The 22,026-nt window shown below is 38.2% G+C and overlaps 1 protein-coding gene and 1 long non-coding RNA gene across 9 annotated transcripts in view; one reads left to right on the plus strand and one right to left on the minus strand.

Annotated features, from left to right (window-relative positions):
- Window positions 1–18,888, plus strand: part of YBX3 (Y-box binding protein 3) — a 24,350-nt gene extending 5,462 nt beyond the window's left edge. Inside the window, exons 4-10 of one of the 8 annotated variants that reach the window (XM_015151066.3) lie at window positions 2,248–2,337; window positions 4,644–4,766; window positions 7,831–8,037; window positions 13,776–13,873; window positions 15,866–16,040; window positions 16,629–16,729; window positions 18,330–18,888. In XM_015151066.3, the coding sequence (XP_015006552.3) occupies window positions 2,248–2,337; window positions 4,644–4,766; window positions 7,831–8,037; window positions 13,776–13,873; window positions 15,866–16,040; window positions 16,629–16,694 (759 nt within the window). In that variant the 3' untranslated portion in view covers window positions 16,695–16,729; window positions 18,330–18,888. The remainder of the gene's footprint in view (window positions 1–2,247; window positions 2,338–4,643; window positions 4,767–7,830; window positions 8,038–13,775; window positions 13,874–15,865; window positions 16,041–16,628; window positions 16,730–18,329) is intronic. The other 7 variants (XM_015151067.3, XM_015151068.3, XM_015151069.3 and 4 more) reach the window with 7 other exon arrangements.
- Window positions 6,486–22,026, minus strand: part of LOC144332777 (uncharacterized) — a 35,973-nt gene continuing 20,432 nt past the window's right edge. Inside the window, exons 3-4 of the long non-coding RNA XR_013400880.1 lie at window positions 8,931–8,988; window positions 6,486–6,625 (exon numbers count right to left, since the gene is read on the minus strand). This is a non-coding gene — a long non-coding RNA (uncharacterized LOC144332777). The remainder of the gene's footprint in view (window positions 6,626–8,930; window positions 8,989–22,026) is intronic.

The following is a 22,026-nucleotide window of genomic DNA, read 5'->3' on the forward strand; positions in this document are numbered from 1 at the left end:
CAGTTTTATAAAGCAATATTTGGTTAGACCACTTTCTAATTTTTAAAGACTTTGAGTCCTTAGGCAAAAAAAAAAGTCTCTTTCCATATTAGCATCCTGTTCTCCTGATGTGGTTCCTCCTTAGTGTTTGCCTGGAGCCAATCTGGCTTCTGCCTGGGTAAGTGTTAGTTAAAGCTCTTCTGTCAGAGCAGCTCTCAATTGAAGTAAATAGCACAGAGAAGCAGATAGTAAGATGAGAAAACTTCCAGTTTCCAGGGTAGCCCTCACTCTTGTTAAATGAGGCATGTTAGGACATATCCAGGTCAAAAGATGCAAATTCCCTTAGATTTGCAGGAAACAGAGGCAATGGGTAAGATATGGAGCTTCTCTGCTATTGGTGCCTCAGTTTTTCTTTGCTTTGATAGCCTAGGATGTTATTTATTTTGTTACTAATATATCCTAGACTTCCTTTATAAAATAGGCTAAGAGAAAGAATACTATCCTTGGTGTTCTTTTTATTTAGTTTTCAGTGAATTGTCTGAAATATGTGTTCTCAGAGGATAACAGTAAGGAAGATAGAGCAGCAGGTACTAATGCCAGCCCGTTCTCTTGCAATGCAGAAGTCCAGAACACATCTGATTTTCTGTGTTTTTGTTTCCTTCTGTTTAGGTTTGTGTGTGTATTGGAGTGGCAGTAGGAGTTGGAGAGAGTGGTATCTAGCTATGGTTTCTATTGTTTATATTTCTATTTGACTGGATATATCTCAGTTGTACCTAGATAATTTGAGTAGATTTATTTTGTTGAGATACAGTGACTTTTAGGGTCATAATAGAGTTGTTTATAATACTTGGAGGTTTGAGGTTAATAGACCTTTTGGGGTAAGAATGCTGAAGACTGCTAGAGGTAAAGATCCTCAGAAGTTGCTGTATTGGTGGCTGGCTTTATTAGCCTGTGAGTATATGACCCGATTCCAGCCCCCGTGAGGTTGTGTGGTGAGTCACCTCAGTGTGTTGAGGCCTGCCCAGTTTAACAGGAAAAAGGGAGAGAGCCGGCAGGGAGGGGCTGTTTTTGGAATGGCTGAATGTTCATGCTGCGTGCGCATATATCCTGTCCTGAACTGCCGTTTTTCCTCTATGGGTGAGGTCTCTGCTCTATTGGCTCACTATTTCTTTTCCCTCCTACTCGGAGTTAGGGGATGGGCTGGATTACACATGCTTAATCGCTTTGTAAAATAAGGTTGACCTAGTTCCATAGAAACTCAAGCCCCTTTAACTGTTTAGAGATACCAGCCAAAGAAATGGAAATGCATTGCAGGAATTATTTTCTGCCTTCATTGATTGAAAAAGAGAGAACAGTACCTATTCATAAGGAGATATTTAGATGTAGATGTTTAATGAAGAATAGCATCTTCACTAACCTTTTAATGTATTATAGGAAACATAGGATTTGTTGACATATGAATTGTGTGATGGGGGAAATGTTGAATAAATATCATATAGGTAGACTACAGGGATATGAATTCCCTCTCCTCCACTTCCCCCATCATCCCTGGGGCTGTTACATTTGTGACTTCAGATAAATCACTTTAACTGTTAGCCTCTTGTTAACTCATCTACAAAATGGGAGGGAGGAGGGGGGAGGCCAGATTATTGCTAATACATTCTGATTCTTGAGACAATTTTGTTTACTCTGTCAGAAATAGTTATCCCCTTGGCATTTTAATTTTTTTTCTTTATCACTGCCTCCTTTCCCCCTCAAGCCTAGCTCACATTTTAAAAATCCCTATTGAAGTGAGTAGTTTCTGTTGTCTACAGGAACCTCTATCCCTAAAATACGTGTTTGTGTGTGTATGTAAGATCTCACAAAAGCATTTTTTTGCCCTTGCTGATGGAGCTACAGCTTTATCTTTGGTTTGAGGTAATTAATACAGCTAATATGATCAGGTGATCAGCCTGGGACAGTAGTGTGTAGTCACTGCACATACTGCAATTATAGGAAAAACATGTTTTGTTTAATCTACCTGTCAAGATGAATAGCACAAATCAAGAAAGTAATGTGGAATATAGTTTTATAGTGGTTTTTTTGTTGTTGTTTTAGAGCTCCAAGTTAGTGGGAGAATGATGGAAAAATAATAATTGATCAACAGTTTCTTCAGGTTCACTCTAGTGTACTTGAAAGCAATGACATCTCTGGCCAATATTGAAATATACTTTGAATAAAATTTTCTGTTCTCTTTACTTCAAATAAAATTTTTTGTTCTCTTTCCAGACTGCCATCAAGAAGAATAACCCACGGAAATATCTGCGCAGTGTAGGAGATGGAGAAACTGTAGAGTTTGATGTGGTTGAAGGAGAGAAGGTGAGAGGAAATTGTGGTTGGGTATCAAAGTGCTGGCACATAGTTTTGTTGCACAGTAAATTGTCTGTCAGCCCCTTATTAATTGACATGACTTTGGAATTTTTGTACAATAGCAGGAAGTGACTTTTATACAGAATCTTTTTTTTTTAGATGGAGTCTCCCTCTGTTGCCCAGGCTGGAGTGCATTGGTGCGATCTTGGTTCACTGCAGCTTCCGCCATCCAGGTTCAAGTAGCTGGGATTACAGGCACCCACCGCCACGCCCGGCTAATTTTTGTATTTTTAGTAGAGACGGGGTTTCGCCATGTTGGCCAGGCTGGTCTTGAAACTCCTGACTTTAGGTGATCCACCTGTGTCGGCCTCCCAAAGTATTGGGATTACAGGTGTGAGCCACCGCCCCCAGCCAGCAGAAATATTTAAACATTCTGCAATAAAGATACTTTAATTCTTATTTAATAAGTGATCGACTCTGATTATGGAAAGAAAAGCTCATTTCTCAATTTAAAAATAACTTTTATTTTTGTACCAAAGGTATGTATTTTGAAATGCAGATTAAAATTTAACTATCTTATTATTACAACTGCTTTGTAGCTGGGCGCGGTGGCCCACACCTGTAATTCCAGCACTTTGGGATGCCGAGGCGGGCGGATCTCCTGGGATCAGGAGTTCGAGACCAGCCTGGCCAACATGGTGAAACCCGTCTCTACTAAAATTACAAAAATATCTGATTGTGGTCGCACGCCTGTAATTCTGGTTACTTAGGAGGCTGAGGCAGGAGAATTGCTTGAACCAAGGGGGTGGAGTCTGTACCTCTGAGACATTGCACTCCAGCCTGGGTGACAGAGCAAGATTCTGTTTCAAAAACTAAAAAGAAAAAAAAAAAACTGCTTTGGGGCAGAAGATTTCTTTTATCAAAGTAAAGTTTTCAGGCTGACTTGTAAGCACTTCTACCTACAAATAGTACATGGTAAAGTATATTTTAATCTCAATAAAAGGAAATTGAAATTGAATATTAATCATTTTGTTTTCTGTTTGGTTTGGATTTTGGGAAGCTGAAGGTATCCTGATAGACCCTAAAATAGCTTTGTTCAGGTGAATTGAATCCAAGAAGTTGAGGGATTATCCTGAAGACTAGCTACAGCAGTTTTTAATACTGTTATATATTTAATTCCATGTCAGTAGTATCCTTTATGCTTTGTGTTTAGTCTGTTATAGATATTAGTAAAACAATGTTGAGTTAGATTAAAAACACGCTAAAACTACATATAGCACAACTGCCATGGCAGGTAGTCGTGGCAGCTGAATTAGAAATTAACTGAATGAATGACAGGTTAACTCCCTGTATGTGTTCCTCCCACGTACACATATACCATTCCATAGTTCATGTTCCTAATGGCTCTCAAACCATTGTGTTTTAAAAGAAAACACTTCATTTCATTTGATGCAGAAATTTAAGTGATTATCTTTACCAGTGTGATCTCCGGGGTATCTTGTAAGTCTTTCAGATTTCCAGGTCACTCACCGGCACATGCTGGTCTGTGAGGATCTCTGATATCCTGTCCAATTTTTAAAAAATTGTTTTGGGTTGATTTTTCTTCTGTATGTTTTCGGAACTCGGGGTTTTACAAATTGATGTAGGGTGTGAAATACTTTCTCTGAAATCTTCTTGGTCTACATTTTTTTTTACATTTTTGAAACATTATCCATTTGTCCATATGAGAATAAGAATTCTAAATCTGTTTCAAGGATAGTCTAAAGAAGGAAGTGTAAAGAAGGACTACATGTGTGGCGAATGTTATTCATCAAAGACCCTTTCTTCTTGTTGCTGCCAAAATGGGAGAAGTTTCACTCAGTACCTTTGTGCTGGACAGAGAATCACGTGAGCCCATGAATAGGGATTCTCTTGGTACCTCCTAGACTAACATAGGTTTCAACACATTCTAGGAAAGTAACAGTATCTCAGATATTTCCCATTGAGGAATAGTCTTCCTGGTCTAGCATTACTTCTACTTTGACAGTTGTATATTTGCTAGTTTGTTCTTTAAAGAGGTTACACATTGCTTTTGTGATTGGTATAACTAGACAAGAAAGCAAAGCTCAGGTTGTGGGAGCACACAAGCCATACATGTTTAAATCAGGTTGTGAAGTGCCTTGCTCACTTTGTTTAAAACCTAGATCTGTTTTTAAACTCACAGTGTGAATTCTTAGTATGTTCTGCCAGTCTTACACTCTTGCAGTCCAAGGCTGTTTTGTGAGTTAGCTTATGTTCTTTTTAATTTTGAGGCCATCTTTTTCTTTTCTTCTCAGGGTGCAGAAGCTGCCAATGTGACTGGCCCGGATGGAGTTCCTGTGGAAGGGAGTCGTTACGCTGCTGATCGGCGCCGTTACAGACGTGGCTACTATGGAAGGCGCCGTGGCCCTCCCCGGAATGTACGTTGCTTCTGTTACTTACCAGTGATTGAGAAATTCTTCATGCATGGAATTAAGTGTATGTACTTGGAGCAGATAAATGCCTTGTCTTCTCCTGGAGACAAATGATTTAAGTGATTTTTATTTTTTCTTTAGAGGAAATTTTTATCTTATTTTTTAAAATGTTTATTATTTATTTCCATAGGTTTTTGGGAAACCGGTGGTGATTAGTTACATGAATAAGTTCTTTAGTGGTGATTTCTGAGATTTTGGTGCACCCATCACTGGAGCAGTATACACGGTACTCTAAAGGGGAAATTTTAGTGCTCAAAATTTTTAAAGAGCTACTGGTCTCGTTAGAAACTTGCCATTCAGAAGTTGTATCAGTCAGGATATATTTGGCTACAAGTAATAGACATTTAATTATCTTGGAACAGGAAGACTTAAGGGAGACAGTGCTGAGGTTTTAACAAGGTTTCTCTTCATTTGGCTCTTTTTTCTGGCCAGAACCTAGTCACACATTCACTGGCAAAGAGGAATGCAATTTCCATCATTGACTTAACCTTGTTGTTCATTCCTTGGTGCCGACACTGTTGACCTCTAAGAAAATAAAAATTTCGTTGGTGAAAGAATGGGAAATAACTTGTGAATAGGCAATAAAAGTGCAGGCCAGGGAACTATTAACTAATTTGCCTTGGTTAAGAGGCTGTTTTATTTAGCATAGCATTTTTCCATTATTTCAAAGGAAAGAAGCAATAAGTGATTCTGTGGATTTTTAGTTCTTTAGATTGGTTTCAATGCAGGGGAAAGAGTGTGTAAGCAAATCTGGCTGGAGCTTTCTTGGGAGGCTCAGTTTATAGGAGTATTCTCAAGGCACCCAAAACGGACCCGGTATATTTGTGGTCATGAGGAACTTACTAGATTTGAATCAGTTCTTGGTGTTTCTAGAATTAGAACCAGGTACTGGCACATGGAAGAAAACTCCGAATGTTTGTCAGCACAGGATTGTGACTACCTATCTCATCCAAAGAAAAACGCAACAGAATTAAATATCTGCAGATTGAGAATGACCTATCTTTATGTTTTGATAGATTTACATCTTTCTGTTTACCTAACTGCTTTTCCTCTTTTCTCTACCATCATCACACCCTGCCCAAATTAATTCTGTCAGATTCCTTAGGACTTCGCACTTGTTTCTTTGTTTTTGCTTATCTTATTTGATTTTTAATAAGCTATGAGGGGGTAGCTAGGAAAGAGCTGCTATAGCATTTCCTACATGTTCTCTTTCAAGTTCATCAGAGTTACAGAGCTCTAACTGTGATTATTTTGACTCCTAGGTTAATTCAAAAGTAAAAGTGGTAGAAAAACATTCAGTGAAAAATTTTTCTTAAAGACTTCCCCTCCAAAACCTGAAAATTCTAAAGTTATGCATATAAAAGATATTTAGAAACAAAATTGTTAAAACGCTTAAGAAACAAAATTATTAAAACTCGTAAGTGTAGACATAAATGAGCTTTTTTGTCGTAATGTCTAAGTCCCAACAACTTGTTCAGTATCTCTCAAAAGAGCATGTTCAGCAGTGCTGGTGCCATTATTATGCTTTGTAAAACTCTTAAAAGATTTGATTGTGTGAAATGCAAAAGAGAAAGATAAGCCTAAGAAGAAAAACAGTTTATGTTGTCTCACACTTAGTATTTTGGTAAGCATTTTCTGTGCAAATAAACATTTACATAATTGTGAATCTCATCTTTGGTAGAGGTTTTATGAAGAGTGGAAAGGCTTGTTGTTTTTGAAGTTACACTAGTTGAGGCTTTGTTGGAGGGAGAGTTTGGTTGCACATGTGGACTTGTTCTGGAAGGGTCCAAAGCTTAAATACACTCCTGTAAAAAAAGTAATGGGTCATTATTTTGCTTTTTTTATTTATTCATTTTAAAATCTAGTTACTTCCCATTAAAGACAATTGCACATCCCCTTTAAAGTCAGACATGAAATCACATAGTCTTTGTAGGATGTTTGGTTTTTTAAAATGTAAAATGGTAATATATGATATAATTTAGAGGAAAAATATAAAATGAATCAGTAATTTCCTTTGTTAATAAGTTCTGTATTTAGAAACCTCCAGGATTAGGGCTTATTACCATCAGAGTATGGTTAAAGCTTTACTCTTAAACATATAAAGGGAGTCATGCCATAGGTCAGTGGTTCTCACACTTCTTGGATTTGGGATCTGTTTATATGCTTACATGTTATTGAGGATCCTAGAGCTTTTGTCAATGTGTATTTATATTAATATTATATTAGAAAGTAAAATTTAAAGTATTTATTTAAAGTAATTATATGTTCATGAAAATAACAGTATTTATGGAAAAAAACTATTTAAATTGAAAAGAGTGGTATTGCTTTATACTTTTGCAGATCTCTGATGTATGGTTTAATAGAAGATAGCTGGATTCTCACATCTGTTTCTGCATTCAGTCTGCTGAGAGACCACATGTCATTGTAGCCCTTGGGAGACCATATACTTCTGAGAGAATGCCTGGGAAAGGCAAATAGCATCTTAGTAATATTATGGCAATAGTTTGACCTCGCTGACCCCCTGGAAGTTTTCAGAGATCCCATCCACACTTTACAGACTGTTGTAGGAAGAATACCACTTGGGTCAAATATGTTGGTAACATCATAAAATGTATTCTTTTTTGGCTTTTCCCTGACATTGCCTCAGTGGATGGTAAATCCTGGGAGACATGCATTTGATGGAGCTAAACATTATAAGCTTTGCAGATACTCTTTGGGTGGTGGGTTAGCTGATACAAGTTCTAATTAGATTAATATTAAATTGATTGTAGATTGATTGCTCTTGCTTTTCTGCTTCTTGGTATTTTATCTGCACAGATCTACTCTAATCTTAATGTAGTTTATCCCAGGAAATCACATGATAATCTGGGTTAAATGCATTTTGTCTGTATAATGGAAAGGATTATTGCTTTGGGGAGATTTTCTTTTGGTGATACTCATCCTAAATGGTGTTCTTTGGTTCTTTCCTTGCTAAAACTTCTTCTGAATCTCTGTTTCTTTGCTTCGCTAGTACGCTGGGGAGGAGGAGGAGGAAGGGAGCGGCAGCAGTGAAGGATTTGACCCCCCTGCCACTGATAGGCAGTTCTCTGGGGCCCGGAATCAGCTGCGCCGCCCCCAGTATCGCCCTCAGTACCGGCAGCGGCGGTTCCCGCCTTACCACGTGGGACAGACCTTTGACCGTCGCTCACGGGTCTTACCCCATCCCAACAGAATACAGGTAAAATTGCAACTGAGACTTCTCTTCAGCAATCCTCACCCTTCCGTCCTTCTCTGCCTCCTCTTCCTCCTCCTCCTCCAACACCAGCTGCAGAAACCTTGCTTATGGCTTCCTGATGCTACACAAGCTTGAGGCAAGGCCTTCAGTCTGCTTTTTCAAAGCAGTCATTCCGGTAACATTTCTAGAAGCAAAACCACGTGTTCCATGCCTATAATAGGGAACCCTCGTGGCTAAAGTTTCTAGTTGATAGAAGAATGAAAAAATAATTAAGGTAACAAGACAGGTGGAGTGTGTAAGAGCTTGGACTCTGAAGTCAGGCTTAATTTGAATCCTGTTTCTGCTACTTACTTGTGAGGTTTTGAGTAAACCAAGTTTTAGATTAAGTTCATCCATTAAATGGGGGCATTAAATGCCTGCACCATAGGGTTGTGATGGTTAAATATAAAGGATTTAGCAAAAGATGCCTACAGCATACATAACGTTTATAAAGTATTAGATTTAAATGAGATTGTGCTGATTTTTAAAGGCAACCTACCAGAATGGAGGTTGTTGATTATTGATTCTGCTTTTTTACTGCAAAATATTAGTACAGCTGTTGTTTGTTTTGTGCTTAATAAACTTTACATCAACTTTGCAGTTCCTGGGGAACTTGGAAAACTAGGGATAGGTCATCATTTTTGTTATCACTAGCCACAACTTTTTTCTCCTTAGTGTCCTTGGGGTTTCTTTTTTTCCCCCCCACTAGATGTTTTGACTGAACATTATGTTCAGTCTGTTCTTTGCTACCCTTCTCCTGTCCCATCATGCATGACTGTGTTCTTTCTTGTTTTTTTTCCTTCTACTCTTCAACAGCTGCCCCTGACAAATGTGCTAAAAATAACAAGTAGACTTACATATATGGAGAGATTGGGTACATGAGACATAGTAGCTTTAGGGCAGCACTCGGGGCTTCTAGGAAACAAGGACAGGAAAAGTCAGTGAGATTGTAATATGCACTTATTTTTAGTGTCTTAATAGTGCTTTCCTGAAATACTCCTCCTTAGTGTTTGGCGTATACAACATATGTCATGTTTGCTGAAAGCGTGGTGGTTCTTTTTCATGTCTTTTGAAATAAAATGTATTTCACCTTAGGAATTGAAGTTTCAGAGCAAAGTCATTCCTTAGTGCCACGTAAAACATGATGCACAGAAGCTAATCGAAAGCTCCTTTTGAACATGTACACTACTTATTCCCGTAACCTAACTACATTTAGTTGTGGACTGAATGACTGACTTTCCTACCTATTCCATGTCAGAAGTAAAAGTTGTCTTGATCCTTTAAACAGTATTTTTTAATAATCTGTATAATATCTGCTAGTTCCCTGACTAAGTAGTCTGATTGAGCCAGTCAAGATCATCAAAAGAAAATTCCTAAAGCTCTCATCCATATATCTAAGCTACTTCAAAGTTGTCAGTGTGATGTCTTAAAAATATATAGATGGATCTCTAGGATGGTAAAATTACTGAGATCAAATAGAAAAGTCTTTGCCAACATTTTCTATTACAGTGCTATGAAATGTATTGGGCATAATAGAAAAAAATAGGAATATATGGGCCTGTGGTATTTGCCTTATGCAAGGACATAATATAGCATGATTTATTAGTGACTGAATGACTTCCATTTTTAAAGAAAATAGTTCTGTAGATTTGAAAATTAAGTAGAATCATTCACTGAGCTACTAGGTACTTGTTGTCTTTGAGAAAATAATTATATGATGGAGGGAAGGGAGCAACATTGTGGCATCTGCCAAGTGACAGATATTTGGAATTGGTTCTTCAGTTCTCTCTATAGCCTGAGGGAAAGAGTGGTTTCCATATTTTTTGTTATTGTCACAAATGAAGGAATTTGATTATTTTTAAAAATCAGCAGCTTTTATTTTACATGGACAAGAAGTGGTAGAACTTAATTTTAATTCATTTTGTTCATGTCACCCAGTCTTTCTGCCAGACTCTCATCCTTTATACACGTTAATTGCTGTTTCTGTCAGTCTTTTTTTGTGACTCACAGTTTCTAAGGAAGAAATGGCCGAGCTTACTTAGGAAACTAAAGAGAGGCTCATGATGGGGATGATGTGAGTGAAGCGGGGGAGGGTATGAGGTGAGATCTCAGGGGAGGTCAGTCATGCTGGTAGACCACTGTAAAGACTTGACCTACTGTAAATGTGATGAGAAGCCAGTAAAGGGATCTCAACAGTAAAGAAACATTTAAGAGATTATTGGACTGTTTTGTTGGGACTAGACCACAGAAGGCAAGAGTTAAAAGGAGGGAGAACAGCTGCTGTAATCTTCTCAGTAGAGAGATGAACATGGGCTGTTTTAGAGAAGCTGTCAGTGCAAGGTCTCATTAAATGGTTAGATTTGGAAGATGTTTTAAGCATATAGAGGTGTCGTCATTTCATGATGGATTGAATGAGGAGTATGAGGAATGGCAATGTATTGTATGAGGAGTAAATAATACCTCTGTAGTTTTGATTTAAACAAATATGGGAATATTGAAGAAGATTGGGTTTGGAGGGAAAGGTGAAAATTCTTTGGAGGTCTTTTTCTCATAGTAAATTCACGTACAAGTGGAGGTGTTAAGTAGGCAGAAAAAACAGAGGGAAGAGGTAGGAAGTGGCTGGAGGATGGAAGGTGTAGCCTTAGATACAGTGGTTGACAGCGTTTTGGGGAGTTCATTAAGTTGTAGTTGAGAAGAGACCTAAATGGAGCAAGGGATCAAGTCCATCAGGTCCCAGGAAAAGCGTGAATGGGAGTCTGAAGGGGAGAAATTGGATTGTAAATAATGATTTGGAGTTTTTTTTAATTTCTTTTTATTTATGTATTTTTTTGAGATGGTGTCTTGCTCTGTCGCCCAGGCTGGAGTGCAGTGGCATGATCTCACCTCACTGCAAGCTCTGCCTCCCAGGTTCACGCCATTCTCCTGCCTCAGCCTCCCGAGTAGCTGGGACTACAGGTGCCCGCCACCACGCCCGGCTAATTTTTTTTTTTTTTTTTAATTTTTTTTTTTTAGTAGAGATGGGGTTTCACTGTGTTAGCCTGGATGGTTTCAATCTCCTGACTTTGTGATCCGCCCACCTCAGCCTCCCAAAATGCTGGGATTACAGGCGTGAGCCACCACGCCTGGCCAATTTGGAGTTATAAAACAGGATATTTAAAGCCATAGGGGCAGGATGAGATAAACTATAAGGTGAGTGTAGGTGGAAATAGGATTCCAGGATCAAGTTCTGGGACTCACCAACAGTTTAAAGATTAGGAAGATGAGGATTGTCTAACAAAGGACAATGAGAAGGAGCAGCCAAGGAGAACGTATTTCAAGAATGAAATGTGTTAAATGCTTGTTGATAAGTAGAGGAGATTGAGCTGAGAATTGATTATTAGATTTGGTAACTTGGAGGTTAGTGGTTTGGTGAAGACAAAAGTTTAAATAGAATGAACTTAAGAAACAGCAAAGGGTGGGAAGAGGAGACATATCCCCCATTGAGGTTTCTGTAGTGGTGGTCATGGTGTTTGGTTTTTCTTTAGTATGTATGTCTATAAAGAAATGGGGTAGTAGCTAGAAGAAGATACGAGAGCAGAGCAAGATGTTTGCGTGATTTGATTTGCTTTTTACAATGCAGAGTTGCCCCAGTCTCTCCCTTACCCCTTATCTCACCAACAACTTATAAAGCCATTAGATGGGCAGATCAAGGTAGGCATGTGTGTTTGCCATACACGCACATACATACACATACATAGACACACATATATATGTAACATTGTGTGTATATGTGTTCCATAGTTCTGTCTATTAAGTTCCTGAAAGCAGTGATACCTTAGTAACAGCATTGAGCATACCTGTCCCCCAATTTTTTGTTTTTAAATAACATTCTCAAACAAAAAGAATTCCCTTTGGAGAAATGGCTGATTTCAGAGCTGGGACAGAGAAAGTACAATATGAGCCTGGAACATCATGTTGTGCCAGAAAGGGAAGAAGTACTCCAAGAATGTTGGAAACATGTCAAAAGGATAGGAGCCAGCTTGAAGGGGTTCCCGTTGGCCAGTAATGATAGTAACAGATTACAACTCATTGAATAAAATAGAAAACCATGAGTCCGTAAAAATATAAATAAATAAACCAATATATTGAAAAATATGATAAGGAATAGTATATTTACACACTTTGTAAGTACTTCCTCACATAGGACTCATTAATTACAAAGAAGGAAAGAGTGAACTTACAGAGGAGGACCCTGGTGGCAGGTAACCACCTTAACCACTTATCAAAGTGAACGTTGTCAGTAATGGCACAAATTGGAACTATATGCCACCTCACAGGATGCAGTGAGGAGAATGCAGTGTCACTTTTGCTGGGGATGCAAAAACAAAATCTAATCATTAGTGAACACCAAATAACCTAAGTTGAGGGATATTTTACAAAATAACTGGTCTGTCATCTTTAAAAAAGCATCAAGGTCATGAAAACCAACATGGTGGCTCATGCCTCTAATCCCAGCACTTTGAAAGGCCTAGCCGGGTGGATCACGAGGTCAAGAGATTGAGATCATCCTGGCGGACATGGTGAAACCCCATCTGTACTAAAAATACAAAACATTAGCTGGGCATGGTGACACACACCTGTAGTCCCAGCTACTTGGGAGGCTGAGCAGGAGAATCACTTGAACCAGGGAGGCGGAGGTTGCAGTGAGCTAAGTTCACGCCACTGCACTACAGCCTGGCGACAGAGCGAGACTCCATCTCAAATAAATAAATAATTGCTCCAAACAAAAAGATATAACTTACTTCAGTGCATAATTCTAAATGGTGTTTTTGCTATAAAGGGCATCATTGGGACAAATGGTGAAACTCGAATGGGATCTGAGAATTACATGTAACTTTTCTGTAACTTTGTGCTTATTTCAAACTTTTAAGAAACTGAAAAGTATGGGTGCTATTTCACTGGGTATATATGCTTGGATGGAAATGATAGAAAAGGCAAAAATATATAGTGAAGAATAGAGTTAACATGCTGTATCTACTTGATGAGAATAGAGAGGCTGTTGGTTTCAAATATGAGCTTGGATCACTTATCCAGGGTAAGGGGAGACAAGAACATTCTAATGTAAATACAGGGAGCTTGGTAGATTTGCTAGTGAGAATGTGGAAACTGTCTTCTGACTGTGTCTCTTTTCTTGACGAAATATGAAGGACAATATTTGGCTCCTAGGAGGCGGAAGGGATGTTTTGAGATAAGAAAATAAAGTTAAGCTATGGCTTGTATGGTAAAGAATTGCAGGCATTGTTGGTGGGTTTTTGTTTGTTTGTTTTTTAAGTTGTTCTTTCTTCCCCCTGGAAGTAGTACAATAAGTTAATTTTATTCCACTGGCTTAAAGTAACTTTGTTGTAAAGAAAAATAAAAGAGTATTTTATTTAAATAGATGAATGAGATGTATCCGATTTCAAAATGTTAAATTGATGCACGAAAATAAAGTGAGGTGCTCTGGGATTAAGCAAATGACTGTTCTAGTCAGACTAGGTTTGTCTTCCTTTTCAGTCGTTCACAAAGATTTACTCATAAATAGTTTTGTGTTACCGCTGAGAGTGCCTAGCTTTAATGAAGCATTTTATTTTTTACTTCTCAAAAATGTTCTGAACATAGCTATATGCACTGTATCTTATCCCCTGTGCTGTGACACTCACTGTCAGCTCTCATTGCCTCTCCAGGCTGGTGAGATTGGAGAGATGAAGGATGGAGTCCCAGAGGGAGCACAGCTTCAGGGACCGGTTCATCGAAATCCAACTTACCGCCCAAGGTACCGTAGGTATGTGGCATTTTCCACTAATGGCCCATTAAAGGACTTGTGTGCACATCCTTTAATGGTAGAATGAGGACCGTGTGGTTCTGTTTTAATGGACTCATTATATATCTAGAAGATGTGAATGCTTTGATTGCATGCCAGAGTTTTCAGGTGGTGGTGTGACATTTCCCCCCTACTTAATACTAGATTTTTTAGTTATCTCTGCGGCGCCAAAGCATCATTTTGTATTCTGGAACTATAATATGATGTAAATTAATACTTAATTTTTATCAAAATAAATCAGATAAATTATTGGTGGGCAATTCTGTGGTAATGCTGCAAATGGAGGAAGAATTGAGTGTCAGAGGGTGTTTGGGATACTGAATATTGCTCCTTGAGGCAGTCCAGTAGAGGGTTTAAATCAGGGTATAATCAGATCACCTGAATTTATCTTCCTACTCTACAATTCATTAGATGTATGTTCTTGGACTGCATTGCAGCCTGCACAACAGAGTGAGACCCTGTCTGAAAACAGAGGTATTCTGTAGTTGGGGATTAAAGGTACTAATGCAGCTAAGATAATTAGTGTGGTACCTGATAAAGACCTCAATATGTATTAGATATTATTACCACCATTGAGGTTAATATTAGTGAATGCTGGGTTATTGTATTTGTGCTTTATTCCTTTTGAAGACTGAGTTAGGCTAGACTCCCTCCCTAAGATCCCTTTGAAGCTTTTTATACTATAAGCCTGCCCATTCTTTTATCTTACCCTTTGTGGTAAGTGGGAAAACTACAACTTCCTTCCTGAATGGTGTTTATGCTACCTTGAAATGTGTCAATATGGGTTTATTAAAGGGAGAAAAAGTATATTATACTGGGAAAGGATTCTACCAATGTAATTGTAAAAGGATTGTATCCTTTTTCTTCACAAGGTTCCCTCCAGTTTTAGGCATAATCACGAATGATTAAGTACTAAGGACTTTCAAATAAAAGAGATGGCATAGAAATGTCTTATTGGAACAAAAAGGATGCAGTAGCATGTGTGAGGTTCAGCTTCGTCAGTCCCTGGCTATGTGATCTTGGAAAGTCATAGTTGACCTTTTTTAACCTATAAAAGCAGCACTTTTATACAGCTCAACCGTACACTTTATCGTCTAAACCTCTTGGTTTTCTCGTTATAAATCTCATCCACAGAATTACCATTCAAATTAAATATTTAATTTGAAAACCGACTAGCACAGACTCTGACACATAATATTGTTTCTTTTCATGTTTAATTCCCTTAGTCTCTACTAAATTCTGTTCATGGAAGGCAGATGCCAGACTACTCTTCTTCTCTTTTTTAATTTTCCTATTCTTAGTGCTTATCAAAGGGTCTGATAGGAACAGAGTATGTGTTCAGTATGTGTATGTGCACTGCAAATAGGTATTCAAATGAAAGGGGAAAATGATGGAAAATGTGTTTTTTTGTTTGTTTTGTTTTTTTTTTTTATTTCATGAAACCTCGATTCCTTTTGCTGCACTGGCCTGTGAATAATTCTAGCAATAAGTACTGATCACTTGACTTTTTTTGTTTGTTTGTTTTGTTTATTTTGTTTTTTTGAGATGGAGTCTCCGTCTGTTGCCGAGGCTCCAGTGCAGTGCCACAGTCTCTGGTTGCTGCAACCTCTGCTTCATGGATTCAAGCAATTCTCTTGCCTCAGCCTCCCAAGTAGCTGGGATTATAGGCACATGCCACCACACCTGGCTAATTTTTATATTTTTAGCAGAGATGGGGTTTCACCACGTTGGCCAGGCTGGTCTCAAACTCCTGACCTCAAGTGATCCGCCTGCCTCAACCTCCTAAAGTACTGGGATTACAGGGGTGAGCCACCACGCCTGGTCCTGATCACTTGACTTCTTAATTTTTAAAAATAAATAAAACATTATTTTCTGGAGAAGCCCTGTCCCATTGGCACTTGTTCTATTTTGTTCTATTGGCACTTGTTCTCTTTTGTCCTGTGTTCCCTCCAGCAGAGGACCTCCTCGCCCACGACCTGCCCCAGCAGTTGGAGAGGCTGAAGATAAAGAAAATCAGCAAGCCTCCAGTGGTCCAAACCAGCCGTCAATTCGCCGTGGATACCGGCGTCCCTACAATTACCGGCGTCGCCCGCGTCTTCCTAACGCTCCTTCACAAGATGGCAAAGAGGTCAATCCAACCAGTCAGGGTGGATTGTCTTTAATCATGTCAAACTAGCATTCTAAGAGTGGTTTTATCACATGATAACTTGACACTTAACAAATACAAAAACATTTTGCTCAAGATCTGTATATATAGGGTGTGCCTTGCACATAACACAGACCAAATATTTGAATCCAGTTAACATTCTCTGAAAGAATGACCCATACTAATGGGGATTCAGAGCTCATACATTTAGGGCTCTTCAAATAAGAGAGGCATTAATCGAGAGGAAGCTGCCTCTAAACACGAGTTGAAAGCAGTTGTATGTCACAGACTTCATGGAGAGTAGCGGTATTTAGTTTGCCGTTTGTAAGCTGTTCTTCTATGGTACTAATTTTGTTTTGTTTTTTGTTTTTGTGGGGTTTTGGTTTTGTTTTGTTTTGGTAGAAATGCCAGGGACTGAATATGGTACTAATTTGTGACTCATACATAAGAGTAATTTTTTGCATGCTAATTTTCCTTTACAGGAAAATTCAAACTTTGAAGAACTTTCAGTCTTGAACTTTCCACTGTCATGTGACTTTATCTGATTTATGGCTTTGTTTTGCATTTTAGGCCAAGGCAGGTGAAGCACCAACTGAGAACCCCGCTCCACCCACCCAGCAGAGCAGTGCTGAGTAACACCAGGCTCCCCAGGCACCTTCACCATCGGCAGGGTAAGCGCTGGGGCAGCCCAGTCTTGAGTTGGTATTTTCTGTTTAGTATTACTGGTTTCTCAACAAGAGTACAAATTAGTCTAAACTAGTTCTGCAGTTCATCTGTGCCAACTCTTTGTCTCTGTTGGGATTCTGTGGCAAGAGTGATTTGGTGGTTAAATATTTCTGGGATTGACCTCATTTTGATAAGCTTTGGTGAGGGTATAAGCATTCAGACGGAGTTGATGATACTCAACTTCTTTTTTCTAGACAGGCAGTTTTTTAACTGCCAGTACCACTTAGGAAAACTGATGCTGAAAGTTGCTAACAAAGGCCTGGTTTTAGTAATCAGAAACAGTTTCAGAACCTGTTAAGTAATCAGAAACAGTAGAATAAACTAAAGGTTTTTTTTCCTTCCCTTTTCGTTTGATAATCAACTTTATTTATTTTGAGGCGGTGCAGCATAATGTATAAGAGCCAAGGTTTTTCTATCCAATGCAGGCTCTACTGCACCTCTCATTTGCTGGGTGATCTTGAGCAGTTTATCCTCTGTCTCAGTACTGTCTGCTACTGGTAAGAATTAGGATACTAATTATATTTACTAGGGTTGTTGCAGGGATTATTAAGTGAAATAACAGGAAGTGTTTACAATAGGGTATGGTAAAGAATAACCTCTCATAAAAGGATAGCTTGTTATTTTCTTGTCATTTTCTACTTTTTTCTGTCTTTTAAAGATCTTGGACATTTTATTTACATAGAAAGGATTGTAGCTAGAAAGATCAACTCAATTATAAGTTCTGGGCTTTTTTTTTTCCCTCCTATAACCCTTTTAACTGAGACTTTAGTTCTTATACTTCTTGGTTATCACCCTTTCCATTAGCTTTTAGTTAAGAGAGAGGTTGTAAACTCGGTGTCAATGCTGTTTTTCAAAAATTGTTAACATTTCATAAATGAAGTTTTGGGATTATTATAAGTTCTTGTGTCTTAAGGCCATCTGCTTTTATATCCAATGATGTGGGATTTTAATCAGCCTTTGATTAGGTAGGCATTTGCTATGAGGGCAATATTCTGTTTTATCTTGGGTAGCATGGACAGTCTGTCACAGAAATAAGTTCCCTATTCAAACTTGGAATTAACTGATTTAGAGTAGCATATTAATCATAAAAATGATCATAACCTTTTATGGAGTAACATTATTTCTAGGTATTGTTTCTAAGGAAATAATTTTAAATATTAGGAAAAAATATTTTTACAATTTAGTCTGTCTGACATTTGGTAAGTAGCTAACTAATTGTGGTATTTTCATATTAGGAGATAGGGTGCAGCCACTAAAATGATTTTGAGTATTGTTCATTAGTAATGGTAATTTTAATTTATACAATTTTATAAAATTTTTGCTATTATGTACTGACTTCTGGTTTATAAAAATACTTTATTAAAAAGCGAGAGTTTCCATTTAATTAACATATTGCTTACAGATCTATACAAGATGTGTTTGTATTTAGAGCATTTGAAGTACTCTTTTTCTAATTATATGAAAAGCAGATAATTTCTGCCTTTTTATTCTTTTACTCATGATTACTTTGTCATTCTTTGTAAGTTTGATTTTAATTTTTCCCAGGTGACCTAAAGAATTAGTGACCATTCAGAAATAAAGCAAAAAGCAGGCCACAACCTTACCAACACCAAAGAAACATTCAAGCAATAAAGTGGAAGACAAAGCAAGATTTGGACATTGGAATGTTTACTGTTATTCTTTAAGAAACAACTACAAAACGAAAATGTCAACAAATTTTTCCAGCAAGCTGAGAACCTGCCTGCACAGAAGACAAGAGAGCAGCCTCCCCAGTTTCAGTGACCGCTAGGTTTATATTTTTTTTCCTGGTTTTTACTGTTTTGGTAATATATATATTGAAGAAATATTAATACCGCATGGGGAGAACCCCAACCAAAGAAATCTGAAATATATAGTAAATGCTTTTTTTTCCGTTTTTGTTCATTTTGGATGCTGGTGCTAAACCTCCAAGTGTCATGATTTAAAAAAAAAAAAATTTATGTCCTTCTTATTTATTTCTAGGATGAGGGGAGGATAACATTTTTGCTTTCTTATGTGACTCTCTTTGAAAATGTGCAGTAAGAAGTTCCTCAAAAATAAAATTTTTACCCTTCAAAGGACAAAATGTTTAATAGGAGTGTATTTTTGCCGACCTTAGCCTGTGTTTGTCTTCTCCACCACTTCTTTTACTTGACTTGATTAGTGGCAAATTCAAAGCCAAATGTAAATTAAATTAATGCTGTTTCACAAATTTAGGCATATAAGCTTGAGATGATAAAAAATTGGATTCCTGTTGAAATGTACAGCTGGAAATTCACAAGTTCATGTCTGAGGTCAGTAGTAGGCATGAATTATTTGGTACTGTCTCTTTGAGTAATCTTCATTCAGTGGGGTGACAAGGGTATACAAGGGAGCTCTTGCCTTTTTGGGTTCATTCACATTTCTCCCCCACTCCCAGCCATGGTGCCCCTAAGTTGAGAAAAACTATAGCAGCTGTCAGTGCTATATAGTTATTTTTCAGATCTGCTGCAACAGTACTTATTGAGTCTAGGTTTGTGGTAAACATTATTCTAGTGGCTAGGACGGAACAAACCAACAAAGTACCATTGTTTCAATGACCAGGCACATATAGAAAATAAACAAATATGGAATTTAATTCAGATGGCAATAAGTGCTGTTAAGAAACATAAGACATGGTAGGAGGATAGGGACTGGCATAATTATATGGGTATGCTGATTTTAAATAGTGGGGAGGGTCTCCTATTTAAATGGAGTCCTAAGGTGAGGGGTCATTAAACATTTGAGTATCTGCAGGGAAGAACACTGCAGGTGGAGGAGGCATTGTTTGCCTAATAAATGGCAAGCAGATGAATGTGAACTGTTCAAGAACCTTGTATTATCTTGAAGTTAAAAGGGTTGGTAAAAATTGGTAATAGGCCAAAGCAAAAAAAATCAACTATATAAAAAAGTATTCTATTAAAAAAGTCTCCCATCTTGGTTCCAGTTTCCTCCAGGCAACCAGTTAGCATATCTTAAAAATACATCCATTTCACATATTTCATGTGTGTGAGTCCGTGTGTGTGTATGTGTGTGTGATTGGCAGACTAATGCAAATTTGAGAAGAGGAAATGAGCTTAAATTGTGCTTATGTTAACAACTTAAAAACAATCATTAGACATATCCGTGTTTAAAGTTCTATGGATAATTCAACTATACTATTTAGCCAGTCTTCTTTTTCCTAACTTCCCCTTCTCTGTTCCTGCTCACTTTAAAGCTATTCTAGTATAGAATATTTCAAACATACTTTTAAAAATGTTTTTAAAATGTACCGTATATTTTTTGGCACCGACTTTTTTTTCACCTAGTATTTTTCCTGTTATCAACATGTGTAGAGTCCTCTCATCATTTGTATTGACTATATAACATTCCATTACAGAACTATCCATAATTGTACTAGCCTTCTATGATGGAATATTGAGGGTATCTTAATTGCCATTGCAAACATTTTGCCTGATATAATCCCAATATCCTTACTTCTAGATACTATTACATACTGTTTCAGGATTGTAGCTATTCTATTTCTGGAGAAAAAAAATGGAATGAATGCAGAGTTGGGGAAAACACACTGGTTGTAGGTACAGAAAGAACACAAATTGGATGTGACGTGAGGATGGGCCAAAAGCACGTTATTTCACAGCAGCAGACCAGGGACCTTGGATTGCTTTATCAAGAAATACATGCTACTGGGGTGAGACCACAACCAGAAATTAACTGGAAAGCTATCTGTCATACTGCAATCACAGCTTAACTGTGTGGTTGTTCATATTTGATGGCACTGCACCTATTAGAAAGCAGCACTATGCAGATCAGTATTTGAGTGCCTACTATGTGTAAGAGTGATGCTGGGTACTTTCAGATCACAAGTAAATCAGCTGTAACAGTGTTATAAGGGCTCTTGTGTTTATTGCAAAGATGCAAGTTTTGAAAGATTTTTGCTCTTGGAGTGGATAAATGTGTTTATAAAGACCAATGTTTTGAGATTTTAAAGAAACATTTTAGAGCTAAATTAGATTGAAGCTAGTTTTGGGTAAAAAATGGAAAAGAATCTCTTGAGAATGATTTTGTATATTATGGCATAAGCATCTTGTTTAATAAGAAAAAGTCTAGAAACTAGGATACAGGTGCTGATACAAATCTCTGGAAATGTGGTGACCTTGTACAGCAGCAGAGATAAGAATTCATCAGCTTTGTGATTTTCCCATAATGCTTTGTGAAAGCATTTCATTTTAACTGATGACCTAGCTCCAGAATCACCCAGGCTTTCAGAATGGGGATGGTAAGCTCTAATGAATGATCCACACTGGTCAAATAACACAGGGAGCTTAGTTTGCAGATCCCTCCCTATGTTTCTAGTTTGGACAGTATTCTAGTAAAAGGGGTATAGAATAGAGGCATGTGATAAAAGAGACTAGAAATCACCACTTTGCTATTGCCATAGTATTGTTCTTTTATGCATTGATCTCATTGTTAAATTCATGAAGACTTGCACATAAGGAGTTCCAGGCAACGCCTGTGCCTGCCACATGGACTTGGCACCACTGGTCAAAACTCCCTCTTACCAGTTGAGAACAGAATTTCCCGAGTAATAAAAATTGTGGGAAGAAGCTTTCGTGTGTGTGTGTGTGTGTGTGTGTGTGTGTGTGTGTGTGTGTGTGTGTTTTGAGACAGAGTCTCGCTCTGTCGCCCAGGCTGGAGTGCAGTGGCCGGATCTCAGCTCACTGCAAGCTCCGCCTCCCGGGTTCACGCCATTCTCCTGCCTCAGCCTCCCGAGTAGCTGGGACTACAGGCGCCCGCCACCTCGCCCGGCTAGTTTTTTGTATTTTTTTAGTAGAGACGGGGTTTCACCGTGTTAGCCAGGATGGTCTCGATCTCCCGACCTCGTGATCCGCCCGTCTCGGCCTCCCAAAGTGCTGGGATTACAGGCTTGAGCCACCGCGCCCGGCCTTCTGTGTGTATTTTAAAAAATTCCTAAGATGTTTTCCAGCATGGCTGTTAAGGGCCTAACTGTGTCCCCCTAAAACTCAAATGTTGAAGTCCTAACCTCCAGTACCTCAGAATGTAACCATATTGGGAGATAAGTTGTTTTAAGGGGTGAGAGATGAGTTTAAAATAAGTCCATTTTAGGGTGAGGTCTAATCCAATAACCATATTGGGAGATAAGTTGTTTTAAGGGGTGATATAATGAGTTTAAAATAAGTCCATT

This window comes from Macaca mulatta, chromosome 11, assembly GCF_049350105.2.
Source record: "Macaca mulatta isolate MMU2019108-1 chromosome 11, T2T-MMU8v2.0, whole genome shotgun sequence".
In the NCBI taxonomy this organism is placed as follows: Eukaryota; Metazoa; Chordata; class Mammalia; order Primates; family Cercopithecidae; genus Macaca; species Macaca mulatta.